The 23,177-nt window shown below is 40.3% G+C and overlaps 1 protein-coding gene across 1 annotated transcript; it reads right to left on the bottom strand.

The window, feature by feature from the left end:
- Positions 1 to 1,266: 1,266 nt before the first annotated feature.
- On the bottom strand, positions 1,267 to 2,040 carry LOC121800907 (secreted RxLR effector protein 161-like). Its single transcript, XM_042200397.1, has one exon. It carries the CDS (start codon positions 2,038 to 2,040, stop codon positions 1,267 to 1,269), a length of 774 nt encoding a protein of 257 aa, XP_042056331.1.
- Between the last annotated feature and the right edge of the window lie 21,137 nt (positions 2,041 to 23,177).

The following is a 23,177-nucleotide window of genomic DNA, read 5'->3' as shown; positions in this document are numbered from 1 at the left end:
GTTACTTTACTTTTCTCCACTTTAACTATTTATTATTATTATTTTTTCAAAATGAGTGCAGAAAACGAAACGCCTCTATTAACATGGAACGGAGGAAGCATTTCTTATGTTGTTCCCTTGCACTTTAGGAGAAATTTTAGGACATTTATTACTTATTTGAGATTATTTGTGCTTATGTTTTATGCCTCATACAAGGTTTTTGGATCCGCTGAGAATGCAAAAACCTTGAGATGGTAAAGGCTTCAAAGTTCAATTTTATCGAGCACTTTGCATGTTGCATTTTTGGTTTCCTTTTATTTTGTTTTTTGTGGAGTGGATGATATTGATCAAACCTTACAATTTAGGAGAGGGGCTGCTCACCCGCGCACCCAGAATGAAGTTTTGTCACGAGTGAAAAGAGATTTTTAATTTCGTTTCCTATTTATTTTTGTTTACCATTTTGATGGAAATGTAGATTTTTAATTTCGTTTCCTATTTATTTTTGTTTAGTAAATTGATGGAAATGTAGAATTTAAGTTTGGTTGTAACTTTGTGTTAATGTTTGTTTATAAAATGATATGATGTTGTTGATATTTTTAGTTTATGATTAATTGGTAAAATAATAAAATTATTTGTAATTTATGTGAAAACAATGATATACTATAAAATTATTTGTAATCTACTCCACTCGTTTTAAATCAATGAGTTCACTTCCACGAGAACATTAATTGTTTTTTCATATATGTGAATAAAATTATAAATTTTGTAGTAATTCCTATAATATTTTAATTTTCATAAACTTTGGTGAAAACAGGACGAGTGCAGTTTTTCCATATTTTTGTATCTTCGAAGCAACTTTTCATATACAGCTGTACAACTTTATTCAAAGTTTTATATCTGTTGAAACAATGGTGATTGATCGAACAAGAACTAGAGAGAAAATAGAAAGTAGGGTTTTGGGAGAAAAATTGTAGAGTCTTTTATTGCTTCAAGAATGTGATGAACAAAATGAATTAATTGCTAACTACTCTACATCAGCTATTTATATACATCAGCAAACTAATGAAGTGATCGAAACTTCACTTCTTGAACAGCAGTTACAACAGTCGAGCTTCAACCGAGAGCTCAACAACAGTCACTAACAGCTAGTAGCCGCTTCTAACTACTTTTTGAATCATGCACTTCTTGATTTGGTGTGATGCATCTCCACACTAATCTCCCATGCACATGCGTCGCTTCTTCATCCATCCTTTGTAACAATCTCCACCTTGGATGAAGAAGCAACACTCAAAATACCATCTGATGCATACTCACTAATCTGCAGCAATATCTAAACTTTTCCTTACTCAAAGGCTTTGTCAACATGTCTGCGGGATTGTGAGTTGTGCCTATCTTCACCAGCTTCACTTTCCCACTTTCGACTTCATCACGTATAAAATGCAGCCTAACATCGATGTGTTTGCTGCGCTCGTGGAACATCTGGTGTTTGGCTAAACACAATGCTCCATTATTGTCACAATGTATGGTGACTCCAGTCTGCTGCACATTGAACTCTCCAACGAGACCGAGCAACCATTTGCCTTCTTTCACTGCTGAGGTCAGTGCTATATACTCAGCTTCAGTGGTGGATAAAGCAACCACATTCTGCAAACTCGACTTCCAACATATAGCAGCACCAAACAAAGTGAATATGTAGCCAGTCTGCGATCTTCTTGTATCAATGCTCGCGGCATAATCTGAGTCGCAATAACCTTGCAAAGCTTCTTCCTCAGCTCTACCTTGATCAGTAAACAAAATTCCCAGGTTACTAGCACCTCCCAAATACCTCAAAGTCCACTTGAGAGCACTCCAGTGCTGTCTGCCATAGTCTGCCATGTAACGACTTGTTGCATTTATAGCATGAGCCATGTCGGGTCTTGTGCATATCATCAGGTACATCAAACTCCCAATGATGTTAGAATATGGAATTGCATCCATTTCCTTCCTTTCTTCATCACCTTTGGCTGCCTGCTCCTTTGACAGTTTGAAGTGCATAGGCATTGGAGTTGAAGTATTCTTCATGTTATCAACTCTAAACTTCTTCAATACTTTCTGAATATACTCAGACTAAAACAACCATAGCTTCTTCTCACTTTTCTTTCTGACTATATCCATTCCGAGTATCCTCCTTGCATTACCAAGATCTTTCATTTCAAACACTGTCATGAGCTGCTCCTTTACCTTCCTGATCTCCATTGAATCTGCCCCAGATATGAGCATATCATCCACATAGAGGAGAAGGTAGATGGGGGTCTTGTTCCTTTGCCTCTTGATGAACATACAACTGTCATACAACGATCTAGCAAATCCCAGATCAGCCAAGCTCTCTCCAAACTTGAGATACCACTGCCGGCTGCTTTGCTTGAGGCCATACAAACTTTTCTTGAGCAAACACACTTTCTCTTCTGACCCAGGGACCTCGAAGCCTTGTGGCTGAGCCATGTATATTGTCTCTTCAAGTTCCCCATTCAAGAAAGCAGTCTTGACATCCAATTGCTCAAAATCCCAGTTTCTCTTTGCTGCCACTACCATGAGCACTCTAATGGAATTGTGCTTCACAACTGGAGAGTAGACTTCATTAAAGTCTATCCCTTCTTCTTGGTTGAAGCCTTTAGCAACGAGCCTAGCCTTAAATCTGACCTTCTCTGCCGCTGCGGTCTCAATTTTCTTTTTGAACACCCATTTGCATCCAATAACTTTTCTGAGCTCAGCATTGTCAACCAATATCCATGTTTTGTTGTTGATTAGGGACTCCACCTCTTCCTCCATAGCTTGAAGCTACTGACTCTTCTCTGGTCCATTCATAGCTTCATGATAGGAATTAGGTTCTGATGTCTCTAGCTGTTCTGCCACACTCAGAGCATAATAGAGCATCTCATAATCATTGAATCGGGCCGGTGCTCTCACAACTCTTCTTGGCCTGTCCCTTGCAATCTGATGCTCTGGTGTTGTGACTTGCTGATCATTCACTCTAGTGTTTTGATCATCTGAAACTCCAACTGCTTCCTCATCTTCCATATTCATATCATCAGATGGAGCATCAACATCCTTGAATGTGAAAGGAGCAGTGTCTTCAGCAATTTTTCTTGGAGATTTCTGCATCAGAAATGGCATATCATTTTCAATGAAGACAACATCTCTACTAATAACTATCTTGTGACTCTGAGGCTCAATACACCAGAGCCTATACCTCTTCACTCTCTTTGGATAGCCTAGCATGATGCATTTCAAGGCTCTTGCACTGAGCTTTCCCTGATTCAAGTGAGCAAATGCCTTACACCCAAAAGGCTTTAGCCTTGAATAATCTGATTTTGATCCATACCACTTCTCATCTGGGATGGACCCCTTTATGGCTGAAGAGGGACACTTGTTGATGAGGTAGGCCGTTGTAGTCACCGCTTCTCCCCAGAACTCTTTACCCACACCAGAGGATGAGAGAAGGCACCTCACCCTCTCAAGAAGAGTGCGGTTGAGCGTCTCTGCCACCCCATTTTATTGGGGGTTGGCAGGCACGGTCTTGTGTCTTCTAATACATTTCTCCTTACAAAAGACATCAAAATCCTTGGACAAATACTCTAGCCCGTTGTCTGTCCTCAGCACCTTAGGACAAGAACCCTTCTCAGTCTGCATTTCTGTGCACCAGCTTTTTAAAGTCCCAAATGCCTCTGACTTATCTTTCAAGATGAACACCCACACTTTCCTAGAGAAGTCATCTATGATGGACATGTAATACTTGCCCCCACCATGGCTCTTGACAAGAGATGGACCCCAAAGATCCGAATGAACATAGTCTAGATGTGAAGTAGAAGTATGAGTACCTACTGGATATGGCAGTTTCTTTGATTTTCCAAGCAAGCAATCTTCACACTTCATCATTTTTTCTTGATTGCTTGCCTCTATCACCCCCTTCTTTATCATCTCCTTCAAGGTCCCTTCTGCTGGATGTCCCAATTTTAGATGCCAAGCATTGATATCCGCATGAACAACAGCATGGGTTTCACCAGTAACCACTGCAACATCCAAGTAATAGAGACTGCCTTTCCTGTGAGCAATCATTTTGATTTGTTGTCCCTTGCATACTCTCATTTCTCCACCCTCAGAAAGAAAGCTGAATCCCTTCCTTTCAAGAGTTCCAAGTGATACAAGATTTCTTTTAACCTCAGGAATATACCTGACATCCGTGAGGATCTTGACAGATCCATCACTTAATCTCAGCTTAATGCTGCCTATGCCTCTGATGCTACATGCCTTGTTGTTGCCTAGCAAGACTGATCCATCACACTCCTTCAATTCAGAAAACCAGTCCAGATTTGGACATATATGGAATGAGCAACTGGAGTCCATTATCCAAGATCCTTGCTCAATCCTATCATCAACATTCAGCACCTCAGCAGGCTCTTCACCTTCACTGCTGACAAGATTTGTATGAGGCTTGTTTTCTTCAGCCATCTTCTTCTTCCAGCCATAGCAATCTTTCTTTAAATGGCCAGGCTTCTTGCACCAATGGCAAGATCTTGTCTCCTTGGATCCAGAGGCTTGAGATCTAGGCTGCTCGAACTTCTTTGTGAACTTCTTCTTGTTCCATTTCTTGACATTGAGAGATTCAGCCTGAGATTCTGATTTCCTTGTGCCATTATTCTGCAACTCTTTGGCCATTAGTGCAGAATAAACCTCATTGTAGGTTATATATGTGTCTCTCCCATAAAGAATCGCATCTCTCAACTGGTCATAGGAACTGGGCAAGGCATTCAAGACCAGAATCGCCTTGTCCTCATCTTTCATCTTCACATCCACTGTCTCCAGATCATCTACGGCCTTGCAAAAGTCCTCTAGCTGCTCAACTATTGATCTATCTTCAGTATAAACGATTGGCCAGGGACTTTGCAAGGTAAACTTCATCGAGCTTCTTCAAGATACCCAAAGCCGTATTCTCCCCTTGAACCTCTCTCAATACTTTGTCTCCCAAACACAGAATGACTGCACTATGAGCCTTCATCTGCATCTCATCGAACTTAGCATGTGCTTTCTCATCCAACGCAGGAGCCTTCGCCTTCCCATCTGATTCAGTCGAAGTCAGAACCGACGCAAGACCCTGCTGAACAAGAACTGCCCTCATCTTCATCTTCCACAAGCCGTAGTCATTATTGCCCGAGAACTTCTCCGCCTCGAGCCTAGCTGCCATTCTTCAAACTCTTGATCGATCAATCGACTTCCCACAGACGCCGCCAATTGTTGAAACAATGGTGATTGATCGACAAGAACAAGAACTAGAGAGAAAATAGAAAGTAGGGTTTTGGGAGAAAAATTGTAGAGTCTTTTATTGCTTCAAGTATGTGATGAACAAAATGAATTAATTGCTAACTACTCTACATCAGCTATTTATATACATCAGCAAACTAATGAAGTGATCGAGACTTCACTTCTTGAACAGCAGTTACAATAGTCGAGCTTCAATCGAGAGCTCAACAACAGTCACTAACGGCTAGTAGCCGCTTCTAACTACTTTTTGAATCTTGCACTTCTTGATTTGGTGTGATGCATGTCCACACTAATCTCCCATGCACATGCGTTGCTTCTTCATCCATCCTATGTAACAATATCAAAGTCCAAAAGGGCTTACTTAAGAAACTAATGAGCACGACAATTATTTGACTATTCGGTTTATATTTGCGAGCAGTGTTAGTTAAATTTGAATCTTCGAAATCTGTCAAACCCTGTTTTTTTTTCTCATATAAAAATCAGCTTCATGTACGACCTATGCTTTTTTAAATATTTGAAAAGTTCGAACTCGACATTCACTATATGTCATTTTCAAATGGTCGATGATATTTACGACTTATCATACATAATGTATATACATTGCATAGTTGTATTAACATATTCAAACTATTGCATCGTGAAGTGCCAATAGCTTATAAATAAAATATAGGTATACTAAGAGAGGTAATTAAATGCAAATTAAAAATACTATACAAACTTCAAACTATAATTTGGACGGTTAGAAAATGTCAAAATATGACAAAATAATAGCAACAAAAAATATCAATACACTCTCAATGGTTGATGTTGCGTTGACATTGTGTTGAAACTGTGTTAACATTTTTTATTCTTGTTATTTTGTCATCTGTTGACATTTTATAACGGTTCAAATTATAGTTTGGATTTTATACAATATTTAGAGATTACATTTTATCACTACCCACTATACTAATAATTAAGAATTAAGATTAAATGTTATCCAAAGCTTACATACTAATTTATACCAAATGATTAAGATTACAATTATATGTTATGGATGGTCTTGGTATGAAATGGATTAATGATAACATAAAAGATATTTAATGAGAAATATAACTCAATCAAACAAAGCATGAACTAAAAAGAATTTCAAATCTTGCTTTGTGCTTAAAGGGTGTACCTCTTTTTATTTCACGGGCTTTATAGATAATCTTCTTTTGTTTGCACGCTTTTTACCATAAAAAAGAGTTGAATTTTATATTCAACGTTACATGCTTCCTCCGTCACACGCTCTATTTCCTCTTTGGAATATCGCACTATAAATAATACTTCTTCCGTTCTATAGTAGTGAAGTCATTTTATCATTTTTGTACGTTCCATGATAGTAGAGTCATTTCCCTTTGAAAGGAAGGAATTTTGCACGCGTGTCGTAGGCGCATGTCCCTTCCTATTCAACAAGATTTATAAGTTCTCACTTCCCAAAATACTATTAATTAGTATGTGGTAAGTCGGATGTCGATCCCACGAGGAACAGTCGTATCCGTTATGTATTTCAACACTTAAGAGTTTGGCGATGCCGCCACGCTTTAATTTAGAAGGGAAAGAAAATTAAACTACAGAAATTAAACCATACTTACGAACATGATGGGAACTAAGTAGAAAATAAAGTAAAAGTAAGCAAACAATGAACTTGAGACAAAGCAAATAAACTGATACGTAAATTGGGCAAGTAAGTAAATTGGGCAACTTAGCAGCAAAATCAGAACAGTGGCGAGAAAAATGACAACACTTTGTAGAATAGCACTTTCGGGAATAAAAGGAACAAGGGGAAAGGAACCAGCTTTTGTCACGAAAATTACTAAGTAAAAAAAAGCAAAAAGAACTAAGTAAATGCTGCTAAATAAATTCTAAGTGTTCACACCTAAATGAAAGCTAGAGAAGCTATTTTTACTAGGAAATAGACATTTAAAAGGTAAAACCTAAAGCCTACTTGACTAGCTACTTTGGAGACTTCCTAGGGTGGCTAAGCTAACATGAAAAGCATGAGAGAGAGAGTTTAAAGCTGATTTTGGAGGCTCCATGTCAAAGAGTGAAAAGACATTGTACTAGTTGCTTGCTATTGGCTATTATCCAATGGTCAAAAGTAGTAAACAACTATACTAAACAAAGGATAAAATGATTATCAATTTGAACTCAGATTTTTGGGTTCCTAAATACACTAAGGCACAAAAATATGAGTAAAGAAAAGACTAAATGGCTGCTACACACTTAACTATGCAAGAGAAACATCAAATCAACAAGTAAGCTACCTAAATATGCCTTGAAAACACCAAATGAAAAGCTGAAAACTTTAAGACTCATTGAAGATGATAAAGAAAGCTTAAGAACACTTAAACATGGTGCAAGAACAACCAAGAACCGAGTTCATCAAACTCATGCAAAATCATACGAAAATGACACCCGACGAGGCGCCGAAAACACACAACACCATGGCTGATTTTTTTGAAACTTTTCCAACTCTTTGTCCACGTTTTTTAACTAAAAACTAACTAAGAAAAAGCTTGAGAAACTGATTTAAAAGCTTGGAAAGAAATTTTAACTAAACAAGAACATAACCAACACTAAAACTAAACAACAAGCTAAAATCGGAAATCAAACAAGAGCTAAACTTAAAGCACATTAAACACAAACACTTAGAGAAATTACTACTTGAAAATGAGCTTTTAAAACAAGAACAACAATAACTAAGTGTGAGATTGATGCAAAAGAACTCCAAAAGTTCAGAACAGACAACTAGAGAAAATAAATACTACAACTAAATTACTACTACTTCAACCCATGGTGAACCATGATCTTGGCAGCCTTGAGTTTGAAATCTCTCTTCTTAAGGAAGAGAGAAAAGTTCCTAGAGAGAGAAATAAAACTAAACTAAACTAAACTAAACTACTAAGTGGTGAGTGACCAGTTGTTGGTGGTTCTTGGAAAGTTAAGTACCTTTAATACATATATCCAATAAAAGATAATTCCCCTTCTTTTTTACTCCCCAAGGGCTGATATGGGTGTGTTTAGCAAGTGAGAATTGTCCTTGATAAGTGTGTGGAAGTAAGTGGCTTTAACTATTTTCCCGTCGGGCTCAAACTGGTCAGTCCAACAGCTTGGGCAGTTTGGGTCTTCTTTGCCTTCTTCCTTCACTTTCTTCCATTCCTTGTCATTTTGCCCTCTTTCTTGCATGTTTTCCTCTTTGTGCCTTCATTAAGCAGCTTCCGAACTTAATGATTCATTCCCTGCCAAAATAGCATCTTCCCATGCAAATACTCAACTAATAAGTACGAAAAGTGATCGTTTCCGAGTGACGAAAACTAGCCTATCACCATTTTTAATAAAAATCAACACATTTCTTCTCATTTATTTTTCTCTATCTCTTACTACTTTATTATCTCTACTTTTTCTTGTCTCTTACTTTATTATCTTTTATTTAATACATTACACTCATTTTCTCAATCTCTGTGCCGGAAAGAAATTCCTACACTACTATTGATACGGAGGGAGTACATTTCTTGATATAAAAATATCATTCTCTCTACTTTATTATCTCTTACATTATTCTCTTTTCTTTACTCACAAACAATACTATAAAAAATGCCGAATTAGAAATGCTCTACTTGAATAATATTTTAATTAATATTTGGTAGTTGCCTGAGTATAAAGTTTTATACTTGGGCAACTATATAATCCTTCTGTTCAACATGTTTGTATGGAATATGAGAACTTCATTTTGAGTTTCAAACAAAATTTATAATTATAAAAGAAATAAAGTCGTTGGTATAGTGATTGTACGAGCCAAATTAATGGACAAGAACCGAGGCGAGAACAGTTGGGTCTAGGCACATATTAAAATTCTTAATATTTTGTTCCACATCGACTTGGTAACGATAATAACTCACCTATAAAAGTATGGATAACCCTCTTCCTTATAAGGCCTTTTAAGGGGTGAGTGACTCATTTCTAATACTCCCTCCGTCCCGCACTACTCGCACTTATTTCCTTTTTGGGCGTCCCAAGTTATTTGCACTCTTTCCATTTTTAGTAAAAAATTTCACCTACAGCCGTCATTTTTGACTTTCCTATACACTCATTCCTTAATCTCCGAGCCGAAAAGGAAATGAGCGAGTAGCCCGGGACGGAGGGAGTATGATATCAGAGCGGGCTCAAGTCGACGATGGATTTTATCTCTTTATCTCTTCTTTTGCCTACCCACGTGATGGAAGTCCGATGTGTCATTCCGGCCCACACGTGAGGGGGCGTGTTAAAATTCTTAATATCTTATCCCACATCGACTTGGTAACGATCTTAGCTCACCTATAAAAGTATGGATATCCCACTTCTTTTAAGGGGTGAGTGGTTCATTTCTAATAGCCCCTACCCGGACTGAGCGATACAGATCCAAATCCTTTAATATAATCCGTAACGGTCATGCCTATTAAATTCCATACAATTTTATCTTCAGTAATTAAAATTAAAATACAAAATAGTTAATGCAGTAAGGCTCTTTCTTTTATAGTGCAACTGTTTGTTATTCTATTTTAGGAGATTAAATTGTGTTCTTCTGTACATCGATTTATGAATGCTGTTAATTTAAATAGTTTACTGTACTTATTTAATATAAGCTCTATATATTTGAAGGACAGCATTAGGGGTCGCCTAATCATTATGTCACCACATAAAAACACAGATGGGATATTACTTTTTTTGAAATAAACAAAAGGGTGGATTCTAGTATCAGATAATTGACTCAAGTGGGAATTATTTTACATTAAAGTTAACACAACTACTTTGGGATTTTTTATCAATTAATGAAAGAAAAGGAAGAAAGCCAAGTGCGAATGAGATGATTCTTATCCACACAATTTTTATTAATTTGTAATTTGTTACCCGATTACAATTTGTTTAAAATTTGAATTTTGTTTTATTCTTTTTTAATTCTTTATTCGTGACTCATTGTACCAAACATCTAAATAATATAACTCACAATTGTCATTAGCTACCAATCACAAAATAAAAATAAATTAACTAGTCTAAGGTATAATAACTGTCGATAGTTATATCATGTTTAGTCAAAATCTAATATAGACACCAAACCATGCCTTAGATTTTAAAATCCAAACCAAACCATATCAAAGGATCACCTATGATATTTTTAAAATTCAGAGACCATAAAGTTGCAAATTGCAAAGTCCATGAATATTTTTTAACAACAACAACAACCATGTTATAGAAAATGCACGGGTCATACGGTTTAGGCGTGTTGCAAGTAAGAGAAAATGCATGAGTCAAACGTTTTTTGAGCGAAAAAACGCTCGGTCAATCAAAATTTGTACTCCTTTCGTCCCAAGATAAGCGAGTTACATTTATTTTTAGAACGTCCAAGATAAGTGAGTCATTTCCTTTTTCGGCATTCCCTCTCTTACTTTTTCTCTCTACTTATCACTCTCTTACTTTATTAATTTTCCACTTGACTAACAAAACCCATTTTCTTAAATCCGTGCCGAAAAGTTTTGTCTCACTTATCTTGGGACGGAGGGAGTATGTGCTTATTTTCAAGCCCTAGCTAGGGGCACAATTCCCAACATAACTTTTGCCGGTTCAACTTATTTTTGAGACAAAATATAGCTTGGAATGGCATCTCTAGAGAGGGGGAGCAAGATTAAAGCTTCGTCTACCTAAGCCTTGTTCATTATGGTATTGGGATTACTTCTAGTTTGTAGTAGGTAGCTTAAAACATGTTTTCCTTTATTGAATGACTTAAGTTTTCATGAGTTATTTAATTTCATTCAATTATGCTTGATTTAATCTATGTTACTTTGCTTTGGAGCATTAATATAACTAGTACTCGCCTACAATTTGACCTTTCTTTAATTTTGATTTAGGAACATTGCGCATTTTGAAAACTCTAAGAACTAGAAGTAAGAGAGGTTAGGGTGGATCGTTGAATTGTGTTAGATGTTAATTGTATGCGTAACCTAGGAGACGTGATCAACTAATCATAATTGTGCCAATCCCCTATAAGTGAGTTAGCGTAAAACAACGTGGGATCGGATCCTAAATAACTTAGAAACTCAACCAAGATATTGGAAATATTTTTTAATGTAATTGCACCCTAAAATAAAATACACAGTATTGAGCCGATGACGGTGGTTTTGGGTTTAGACTCATTCTCCCTAGACTGTTACTCCCTCTGCTTCCCGTTAAAAGTCTCATTTTGCCATATTCGTCCGGTCCCCATTAGAAGTCTCATTTCACTTTTACTATTTTTAGCAAATAGACCCCACATTCCAGTAACTTACTCAACTCATATTTTATTATAAAATTTATATATAATGATAGAAAACATATTCCACTAACGTTTTTCTATCGCTTTCATTTACAAAGTCAAACAATTTCTTAATACTCGCGTCATTCAGAAATGAGACTTTTAAAGAGGTATTATAATTGAAAATAAAAAATATTATAAACTATGTCGTTTTGGTAGAGTATAAGTATGATGAATTCTGTTGAATTATGCTGGAAAAATTAGGGCTAAGTTTGGTTGGAAAATTACACAAAATACCAAGGCACCAAATATCAAACTGCAGAAATTAATCTGCTAAGAACGTAGGATAATTATCATGTCAGCCCAAATGTCCTAGTTTATGTAACGAGGGTCAGTAGAGTAAGTCCTCATCTAATGTAACGATAATCCGTCAATCACGCTTTATTTAAAACAGGGATTACCAATATTTTAAATAAGTGATATGTAAATATTTTACATAAAAGAAAAAAAATGAAAAATCACATGATGGAGATTAAAATTAGTCGAGGCGAAGATGAATAAAATCAAACCAAATCTGTTTGAAGACATTAATAATAAGGTGATGATGCTCATCGGAATTGAGCAAGAGATAGGAAGCAAGCAATTCCTCAAGATCATTCGACTCTCTGATGTTGTACTGCGAAATCATCTCCACCATCGATTCTCTAAAATCTTGCCGTGGATCCTTCGACGCCTTCACCACCGCCATGCTCCGCCGCCCGCCGCGGCGAAGAATTCACGCGGAGCTTTATTCTGATACATGATACTTGTAGCTGGGAAGAATGATACTTGTAACTGGGAAGAATGATACATGTAGTTGGGAGGAATGATACTTATAGCTGGGAGGAATGATGTATCATTAAGGCTATCCACAATGGCGCCTAGCGCACCGCCTAGCCGAGCACCGGCGCTAGGCGGTCTGTTAAGAGCCTCCTGCTCCTAACGTCGATAACTCCGATCGACAAACGTCCGGCGCCCTTAGCACAGGGTCGGCGGAATCCCGAAGGGGCTGTGCGCGAGTTCTACTCGTCGGGCAGCGCAGCTTCTGGGTTTTCTTGATAGTGAAGCAACGAAAATAGGCCAAGCAATATTCTTATTATTGAACGAGATGATTTCCAATAATACAAATCTAAGCCTATTTATAATACTAGGATATATGATAGGATATGGTGAATCCCTAATATTTCTAAACTACCCTAATATATCTAAACTAAATAATATAATAGAAGAGGCTCGTATCAACTCTCCCCCGGTTAAAATCCACCTTGTCCTCAAGGTGGAAACTACGAAGCAACAAAGTGTCGAACGCAAAAGCTTTGACGAGGTATCTCTGCCTGGATCAAAAACCCACCGAACAGTTGGATGTGTTACTTCACCTTTTCCATCAAAAATCATCAAGGTAAGATCCAAACAGTCGTCAAAATTCAGCGCTAATACGTGGAGCTTGTCAACACATCCATGAATTCCCAAACAAGTCGTGTAATTTCGCGGCGGGATCATCCGTGCGTCGATGGCAAGCAACGTAGGTCGATGAATCATTATTGCAACATCACTATCACGCAAATCTCCAATTTCACCCAAACCATTCTCAATAACCTCTTGGGATGTCACTCGAGCAACGACAACCTTCTTTACTTCCCCCATGGAATCACCCTCTTCTTCGTCATCTAACGGTGATTCGTCCTCACCCATGATATAGGGGCTGCACGGCGAAGAGATCACGATGGGTGGAGGAGGTTCATCTAACAATCCACCCTCTTTTCCAGCGTCGTCGTCGGGGCTGCAAGACGGGGCTGGTTGGGGAAGATTCGAAGATAGGACAGCAGTTGTAGAGGGCGGTGGCGCTACTGAACGGCAGTGGCTCGTCATGCTCGAGCGTTGTGGTGATTGGAAATCCGACCTGCGATTGGTGTACTCGATGGTGCGTTGTCGTGGTGGAGCCGATGAGATGTTGGGGGGTAAACCCAACGGCACAAAAGGGACCATGGTATTTCTCGATGGATGATACGTCATCTTTCGGAGTGGTGCCGAAACATTGGGCTGATCAAGATCGGGCTCGGGCTGCAGTGATCGGTATGTAGGCTGCTTGGCGCGGCTATTATGAAGATGTTGGTGTCGTCTCGGATACTCCTCAAAACCCTGTCGCTGACGGTGGTCTATGCGATCGTCCCACCCCCCTTGATCCCAATTGTTAGCAATGGTTCGCGGATGGGGTTGGTCGTGAAAGCGCCCCCGATACCTCGCGTTAGGATGTCGTGGAGGAGTTGGTCCCTCTGCGAGCGGGAGCGGCGATGGGTCTCGCCATGGTTGTCTTGTACTTCGATGTTCTCCCCGGTCGGAAACTGGCTCAGGTCGTGGCGGAGCATATGATCTTCCGATACGACGATCCGTGGCATCCCACTTGTTCTCCCACTTATCAAAAACAGCCAGGATATGATCCAGCTTGGCATGAATCTCTTGGTCGTGTGCGGTCTCTGCTGTTCTAGGAATCGTCGAGAAGCTGTACCTGTACGGCTGGTCGAGCGGCTGCTGTGGGTGGCCGAATTGCGAAGGCTCTCCTCCCTCGGCCTTCCAGGCTGCTGGAACCCGTTTGGGGGGCGGTTGAAAGCTGTTAAACCCGCGTGGCAACGCCTTGCGATAGTGAAACTCTAAATCGGGCAGCGGCTGTGTATGCTTGTGAACGAAATGGTGATGGTGATTGTGTGTCATGATGACAGACCGAGGCGTTGCTGTGCGCGGAATGTTTTCCGTCGGGCAGCGGTGTCGCTTCGGTTCGAGATGGTGGGAGGGTCAGCTCTCAATGAAAGCACCAGTTATTAAGAGCCTCCTGCTCCTAACGTCGATAACTCCGATCGACAAACGTCCGGCGCCCTTAGCACAGGGTCGGCGGAATCCCGAAGGGGCTGTGCGCGAGTTCTACTCGTCGGGCAGCGCAGCTTCTGGGTTTTCTTGATAGTGAAGCAACGAAAATAGGCCAAGCAATATTCTTATTATTGAACGAGATGATTTCCAATAATACAAATCTAAGCCTATTTATAATACTAGGATATATGATAGGATATGGTGAATCCCTAATATTTCTAAACTACCCTAATATATCTAAACTAAATAATATAATAGAAGAGGCTCGTATCACGGTCGCTAGGTGAACCATTGCAGCTTCCGAAAACCGCCGAGCGGTTTTTCGGAATTAAAAATCGCCTAGCGCTAGGCGGTCGACGGGCGCTGGGCGATCCGCTCGGCGCCATTGCAGCGTCGGGATCGCCCAGCGCATCGCCCAGCGGTTTTTTTGTTTTTTTTTTTAAATTTTCGAGACACTATATATACGCGATTTGCACTTCATTTTCATTCGCACCACTTGTATTAACGAGTACTCTCTCTATCTTAATTTCTATACAAGATCAACACCGAGAAGATGAGTAACGCGGGTGATGGTAGTGAAGGTAGTGGGGGGGACCCTGAGGAGTACGAACGTCGAATGGCCGAAGCGTTTGAGGCATATACCAACCGCGGGATAGACCAATGGATGCAAAGAGCCTTGCAGCCGGCGGTATCTCGACCTCGGCCAGTTGTCCATCGCCGACAAGCGATTGATCGTGATCACGTAGCTGCACATCAGCGCCTATACGAAGACTACTTCGCAGAGGAGCCGCGGTTCAACGCCAACATTTTCAGGCGACGTTTTAGGATGAGCAGAGCCATGTTTATGCGTATTGTTAACGCCTTGGAGCAACGATATCTGTATTTCCGCTTCAGGCACGATGCTGCTGGCAAACCCAGCCACATACCAATTTAAAAGTGCACTGCGGCAATCCGGCAGTTGGCTTACGGAGGCGCGGCAGACATGTGGGACGAGTACCTCCACATCGGTGAGACGACTTCCCTGGAATGTTTGAAGTATTTCTGTCATGCCGTGATTGAAGTATTCGGTGATCAGTATCTCCGAAAGCCTACCCGCGAAGATTGTCGGGATCTGCTGAGGATGCATGGGGAGCAGCATGGGTTCCCGGGAATGTTAGGCAACATAGATTGTATGCATTGGGAGTGGAGGAACTGTCCCGCTGCCTGGAAGGGGTTCTACACGACCGGCTACAAGGGAAAGAATCTCACGATGATCCTCGAGGCCGTAGCTGATTACCGGCTGTGGATTTGGCATGCGTATTTTGGGATAGCCGGTTCGAACAACGACCTAAACGTCCTCAACTCGTCGCCCCTATTCAACAAGCAGTGCCAGGGCGTCGGTCCGGCCATCAGTTTTGTCGCCAACGGCAACCGGCATGATATGGGCTACTACTTGGCGGATGGGATATACCCTAGGTGGCCCGTCTTTGTGAAGACGATCCGATGCCCAGGAGATGAGAAGGCCTACTTTGCGGCACGGCAGGAGCCCGCATTTGGTGTGCTCCAGGCTCGATGGGCGGCGGTTAGGGGTCCAACGCGTTTGTGGCACGTCGACTGCATTGCTGATACAATGTACGCCTGTATTATCATGCACAACATGATTGTCGAAGATGAAGGTGTACAACTGACGGATTGGGCCAACGACGATAATAAAGCCGGTCCAAGCCACGGCGTGGCCGTCCCCAAAGCACGGAGTGGGGTACCTCACCATGAAGCCGGCCTCCTCCAAGCACATGCCGACATGCGCCAAACGCAAGCTCATATTCGACTCCAAAAGGATTTAATTGAAGAGTTATGGGCGCGGAGGACTGCTCGGAGTTAGTTTTTTTTATTTATGTAATTTTGTAAAATGTACTTTTTTTAATGTAATTTTTATTATTAATGTACTTTTTTAAAATTTAGTACTTTTTTAAATTTATTGTACTTTTTTAATTTATTGTACTTTTTTTAAAATTAAAATAGTATTATTAATGTTTCCCGTATATGTCTCGTAAATTAAATTCCGTATATTGTGTTATTAGTGATGTGGCTATTGATGTGGCTGGGCTATTTATGATATGGCTAGGCTATGGCTGGGCTATTTCTGATGTGGCAGGAGGATTTTTAGTATTGATGATGTGGCAGGAGGAGTTTGTGGCTGGGCTATGGCTGGGCAATATCTGGGCTATCACCACTGTGGATACCCTAATAATACATGATAAATGTAATGCTAATAAAGCTGACGTGTGCATGCAAGCATGCACACGAGTGTGTAGTTGAGAGTTAGTTGAGTTGAAATCAAGTTAGTTAGAGGCGGTTAGAGCTGTTAACTGTCGATTAGTTACACATTCAGCTATATAAGCTGATCTCTTCCTCATTTGTACTCATTCAATTCAAATATTAATGCAAAACTCTTCTCCTCTCAATCTATCTTCCCTCTCGCCGAGTTCTATTTGTATAGGTGCGATTCCGGTAGCCGTTCTCAGCTCCGGCAGCCCCAATTCTGCACCAAGTGGTATCAGTCGTAACGATCCTTCGCCTAGCATGGTGGAAACTCGCTCCGGCGACATGCGTCGCTTGGAGGAGATGCTAGCAGCCACCTCTCCGCAAAAGTCTCTGAATCGGATAGCGCAAGAGATACAGAGATGAAGGAGCTGCGCGAAGCAATCCTCGCTCTGCAGCTTCAACATACTGAGATTCTCAATCGATTTGTGCCGAATCCAACTGCTGCTACTAGAAATCAATTTGTTGGAGGTATTCCTCACAATCAATTTGGAGGAAATGGACCTCAACGCCAACCGTACTTCGCTACTCGCCAATCGAAGGTCGGATTCCCTATCTTCTCCGGCGAGGATCTGGCCGGCTGGATCCTTAGATGCGATCATTTCTTCACCGTCGATCTAACGCCGGAGGAATCTAAGGTGCGTTTAGCTGTGATCAATTTTGAGGGCCGAGCACTGCAGTGGTTCCAGAATTGGTCGAGGTATCAGGATCATGCTATGGCTACTCCTTGGCCTCTATTTCTGCAAGCACTTGAAGGAAGATTTGGCGATCAACTCCTTGGCGATCCTATGACCGAGCTACTCGCTCTAAAACAAACAGGTTCCTTCTCTGAATACCATGACCGCTTTGAATTACTCTTAGGTCGTGTGTCTATCTCTGAATCTTATGTTGTGAGTCACTTCATCAATGGCTTGAAACCTTATGTGCAAAAAGCTGTGAGAATGTTTATGCCTCAAACACTTGTGCATGCTTATGCTTTAGCTCGTTTGCAAGACATGTCTACACCAGTTAAGGAAGGAATTAATCAGCCTAGTAGACGATTTAACACTTTTGAGGCTAGACCTTCACAAGCACACAATTCTGCTCCCTTGCTCCCTACTCCTATCACTCCTGCTTTTAAATCTAAACAACTACTCACTGAAGAAGAAATGGCAGATAAGAGAGCTCGAGGTGTGTGTTATGGTTGTGATGAGAAATTTGAAAGAGGCCATAGGTGTGCTAGGAAACAGCTTTATTTGCTTGAGATAGATGATGGTATGCATGCTGTTGATTGTGAATCTGAGGAAATTACTGAGGAATTAGGTGAAGATGAGAATCCTTTAATCTCAATTCATGCTATAAATGGTTCCTCTGCCAGAGGCTTTCGAACTATGAGAGTTACAGGGAGATTTGGGAGAAAAGCTCTGCATATTTTGATAGATTCGGGTAGTACTCATAACTTTCTCGATTTGCAAACAGCCAAGAAGTTGGGATTGTCACTCACTGGAGTGAATCCTGTTTATGTGGATGTGGCGGATGGTAATCGATTGGAATGTAAATCGATGTGTAAAGGCTTGAAATGGTCACTGAGGGGTACTACCTTTGTTACTGATGTACTTCTCTTACCTTTGGGAAGTTGTGATATGGTTTTGGGAATCCAATGGTTAGAGACTCTGGGCGACATTCAATGGAACTTCAAAAACTTAACCATGGATTTTACACTGAATGGCAGAAGACATGTGCTCAGAGGAGGGCATAATGAACATCTGGTACAAGTTGCTTCAGAAAAGGCAATGAATAAAATTCTGAGTCAGGGTGGAGGAGTTCAATTATGTTGTATTCAGATGGATAATTGGAGGAGTTCAATTATGTTGTATTCAGATGGATAATGAAGGACATTCTGAGCTCTTTGCTGTGCAAAGTAATGAAGAACAACAACAAACCCCTCAAGCTATTCAAACATTTCTAGATGAGCATCACTCTGTATTTGCAGAGCCAACCACACTGCCCCCTATGAGGTCTCACAACCACAAGATATCTTTAATACCAGATGCTCCTACAATGAACTCCAGACCCTACAGACATTCTGCTCTCCAGAAAAATATTATTGAAAAGCAAGTGGCTGATCTATTACAGCAAGGTTTTATTCAACCTAGCTCAAGTCCCTTCTCTTCTCCGGTAGTGCTTGTAAAGAAAAAAGATGGCACTTGGAGAACATGTGTGGATTATAGGAGGCTTAACAAACTCACTATCAAAGATAAGTACCCCATTCCTCTCATTGATGAACTATTGGAAGAACTTAGAGGGGCTACAATCTTCTCAAAAATCGACTTAAGAGCTGGTTATCATCAGATTAGAATGGAGGCTCAAGACATTCCTAAAACTGCCTTCAAGACACATGATGGACACTATGAATTTGCTGTCATGCCTTTTGGTCTCACAAATGCTCCAGCTACATTTCAGAGCTTGATGAATGACATATTTAGACCATTCTTAAGGAAATTTGTGTTGGTCTTCTTCGATGATATCTTAGTCTATAGCAAAGACTTAGATTCTCTTCTACAGCAGCTTCAATTGGTCTTCCAGAAATTACATGAGAATTCCTTGTTTGCTGAAGCTAGCAAATGTGAGTTTGCCAAATCTCAGATAGAATATTTGGGACATATAATCTCTAAAGATGGGGTTTCTACTGATCCAAAAAAGGTCCAAGCTATGCAAGAGTGGCCTACACCTATGGATGTTTCTAAATTACGGGGCTTCCTTGGTCTTACTGGATATTACAGGAAATTTGTGAGGAATTATGGGATCATATGTAAACCCCTTACAGATCTTCTACGCAAAGATGCCTTTCATTGGGATGCCTCTGCTGATGAAGCTTTTCTGGCATTAAAACAAGCTATGGTCTCCCCACCGGTGTTGGCTCTACCTAATTTTTCTAGGCCTTTTGTGATAGAAACTGATGCTTGTAGCTATGGTATTGGTGCCGTGCTCATGCAAGATAACCATCCTATTGCTTTCATAAGCAAGGCACTTTCACCCAAAAATAGAGCCCTCTCGGTTTATGACAAGGAACTCTTGGCTATTGTGTTTGCTGTCACCTATTGGAGTCACTATCTGAGTTTAATGCCATTTGAAGTAAGAACTGATCACAAAACATTGAGCCACCTAATGAAACAGAAGCTAACTACCCCGGGTCAGCTCAATTGGCTCTCTAAACTAATGGCTTTTGATTTTGAAATCACCTACAAGAAAGGTGTTGAAAATGTGGTTGCTGATGCATTATCTAGAGTGCATTCCTCTGAAACATTGTGTATGGCTATTACTACAGTGGCTACCGATATCTACCCATTGATTCAAGCTTTATGGAAGACTGATCCAGCGTTACAACTCATCATTAAGGAGTTACAATTGAATCCTACATCAGCATCTAAGTATTCCTGGATGGGAGATCAACTAAGAAGAAAAGGGCGTTTGGTAGTAGGCAATGATGAGGCTCTTCGTTTAAAAATCATCAACCTATTTCATAACTCAAGCTGTGGTGGGCATTCAGGAGTCCTTGCTACATATAAAAGATTATCTGCTCTATTTTACTGGTCTAATATGGAGAAACAAATCAGGAATTTCTTACGAGAGTGCGATACATGCCAACGTTTTAAATATGATAACAGTGCCTCACCAGGGCTGCTACAACCATTGCCTATTCCTGAAGCCGCATGGTCACAAGTCAGCCTTGACTTCATTGAAGGCCTCCCATTATCCCGAGGGAAATCAACTATACTAGTCGTGGTAGATCGGCTTACTAAATATGCTCATATCATGCCACTCACTCATCCATATTCTGCTCTATCAGTAGCTCAGGCTTTCCTTGATCAAGTGTTTAAGCTCCATGGTCTACCGACCATTCTCATCAGTGACCGAGATAAAGTTTTCCTTAGCCAATTTTGGCCCGATTTCTTCAAATTGCAGGGTGTAGAACTCCATATGTCTACTGCTTATCACCCTCAATCCGACGGCCAAACTGAAGTAGTGAACCGGTGCCTTGAGACTTACTTGCGATGTATGTGTGGAGATCAACCTGCGAACTGGAGTAAATGGCTAAGCTTAGCTGAATTTTGGTATAACACCTCATTTCACTCGGCCATTGAGACTACTCCCTTTGAAGCTTTATACGGGTATCCACCTCCACTTCACATTCCCTATTTCAGAGGTGATTCAACAGTACATGATGTAAACGAGAACCTTTTGGCCAGAGAAGCTATGATGGAGGTGCTTAAATTCCATTTGGTCAGAGCCCAACGTCGCATGAAACAACAACACGACAAGCACCGATCGGACCGACATTTTGCTATAGGTGATTGGGTGTATTTGAAGCTTCAGCCTTATCGTCAAAATACCTTGCGTGATAGACAATTTCACAAGCTCAGTCCTCATTTCTTTGGACCTTTCAAGATCATCGACAAGTTTGGGGAGGTGGCGTATAAACTAACCTTGCCGGCTGATGCGAAAATCCACCCTGTTTTTCACGTCTCTCAATTAAAAAAGAAGGTAGGTCCTCTATCGCAACTTCACGGCACCCTCCCAGTCATTGGTAACTCTACCTTTCTAGAACCAGTTCAAATTCTTGATCGTCGATTAGTAAAAAGGGGGAATCAACCGGCTACTCAAGTCTTGATCCATTGGTCCAACTCTTTTCCGGAAGATGCAACATGGGAATTCTTGCACGATATTCAAGAGAGATTTCCTCAATTCCAACCTTGAGGGCAAGGTTATTTGAGGGGGGGACGTTTGATACATGATACTTGTAGTTGGGAGGAATGATACTTATAGCTGGGAGGAATGATGTATCATTAATAATACATGATAAATGTAATGCTAATAAAGCTGACGTGTGCATGCAAGCATGCACACGAGTGTGTAGTTGAGAGTTAGTTGAGCTGAAATCAAGTTAGTTAGAGGCGGTTAGAGTTGTTAACTGTCGATTAGTTACACATTCAGCTATATAAGCTGATCTCTTCCTCATTTGTACTCATTCAATTCAAATATTAATGCAAAACTCTTCTCCTCTCAATCTATCTTCCCTCCCGCCGAGTTCTATTTGTATAGGTGCGATTCCAGTAGCCGTTCTCAGCTCCGGCAGCCCCAATTCTGCACCATATTCCCGCCGGCGGCAGCCTCCTAACAGAGGGTGCCGTCTTTCTCGTGATGATGGGCGGGAGGCGGCGGAACTGGTCGTCGCTTTTGCAATTGCCGGTATCGGTTACGGTTACAATGTCATTGGCGGGCCCACATTTGCCGGGGTCTCTATCCGAACGGCGGGAATCCTCAGCCCCTGTTGTTCCTAATACCCGAATAGAAAATGGATAAATGTACAAATAAATACTCCATCAGTCGTGAAATGTTGTTCAGTTTTGCTATTTCGGTCCATCCACGCAATATTGTCCACTTTTTTTTTCATTTTTGGTAAATAGACCTCACTTACTTTCAACTAACTCATTACATTCACATCCTATTATAAAAACAGAGTATAAAAATGTGGGACTAACTTTTTCCACTCACTTTTCTTCACATTTTTTAGCACTTATGTCAAGTCAAACTTGAACAACATTTTATGGACGAATGGAGTAAAATGAAAGAAATTATGAGCATACCTGGCTGTATTAGGAACAACAGAAGATCCAAATCCCTATCTGAACCGTATTCTGTCAGTACAGAATCAGGCTCGGATAACAAACTCTGGAATGGACCAGAGTTCGTACATTCTGAGGAGTCGGCGGCGGCTGTGGCTAGGCAGCTGCAGCCGGCTGGGCCGGAGGTGGAGAATTGGCGGGGTGGTGTTGGCCGGCGGTGATGGTGGCGGTGGCGGCGGCCGCTCGGCTTAGATTGGGAGATAGGTTGGACAAGGGCAAGGTCTCTAATGAACAGGGACGGAACTAGAAATACAATTAGCCGGTGCTAAAATTTAATTAAATAATAATAATATTATAAAAAATTTATTGTAATATATATATTTATTATATTTATTTAATTCGATTTGTTATTCCGATAGATTTGTAATAAATCAAACAAACTAAAAATTAATAATATGCAATCAAATTAGAAAAATCTGATACTCCTATGTTGTTTGACATATGAAAACAATCATAAATGTTGAGGAATAAAAAATTAAGAGTAATGAGGTATTAGATCGAAATACATTTATAAAAAGAGGTATTAGAATAAAAACTAATTTAGTTGTTGTAATTTTGTTATTTGGTCTTTAATTTGATGTTATGTATTTCAAATAGTATTCAAATAACTATTTTTAATTTGATGTGATATATATACTAGATGTATAATTTAGGTGAATCCAATTAAATATAATAAGGCATTAATTAAATAATGTTATGTACTAATTATTTTAATAAAATAAAGTAATTAGTCTCAAAACCAA

The sequence above is a fragment of the Salvia splendens genome, chromosome 4, assembly GCF_004379255.2.
Source record: "Salvia splendens isolate huo1 chromosome 4, SspV2, whole genome shotgun sequence".
In the NCBI taxonomy this organism is placed as follows: Eukaryota; Viridiplantae; Streptophyta; class Magnoliopsida; order Lamiales; family Lamiaceae; genus Salvia; species Salvia splendens.
The sequence above is the reverse complement of the archived record's forward strand: the minus strand, read 5'-3'. Positions and strand labels throughout refer to the sequence as shown.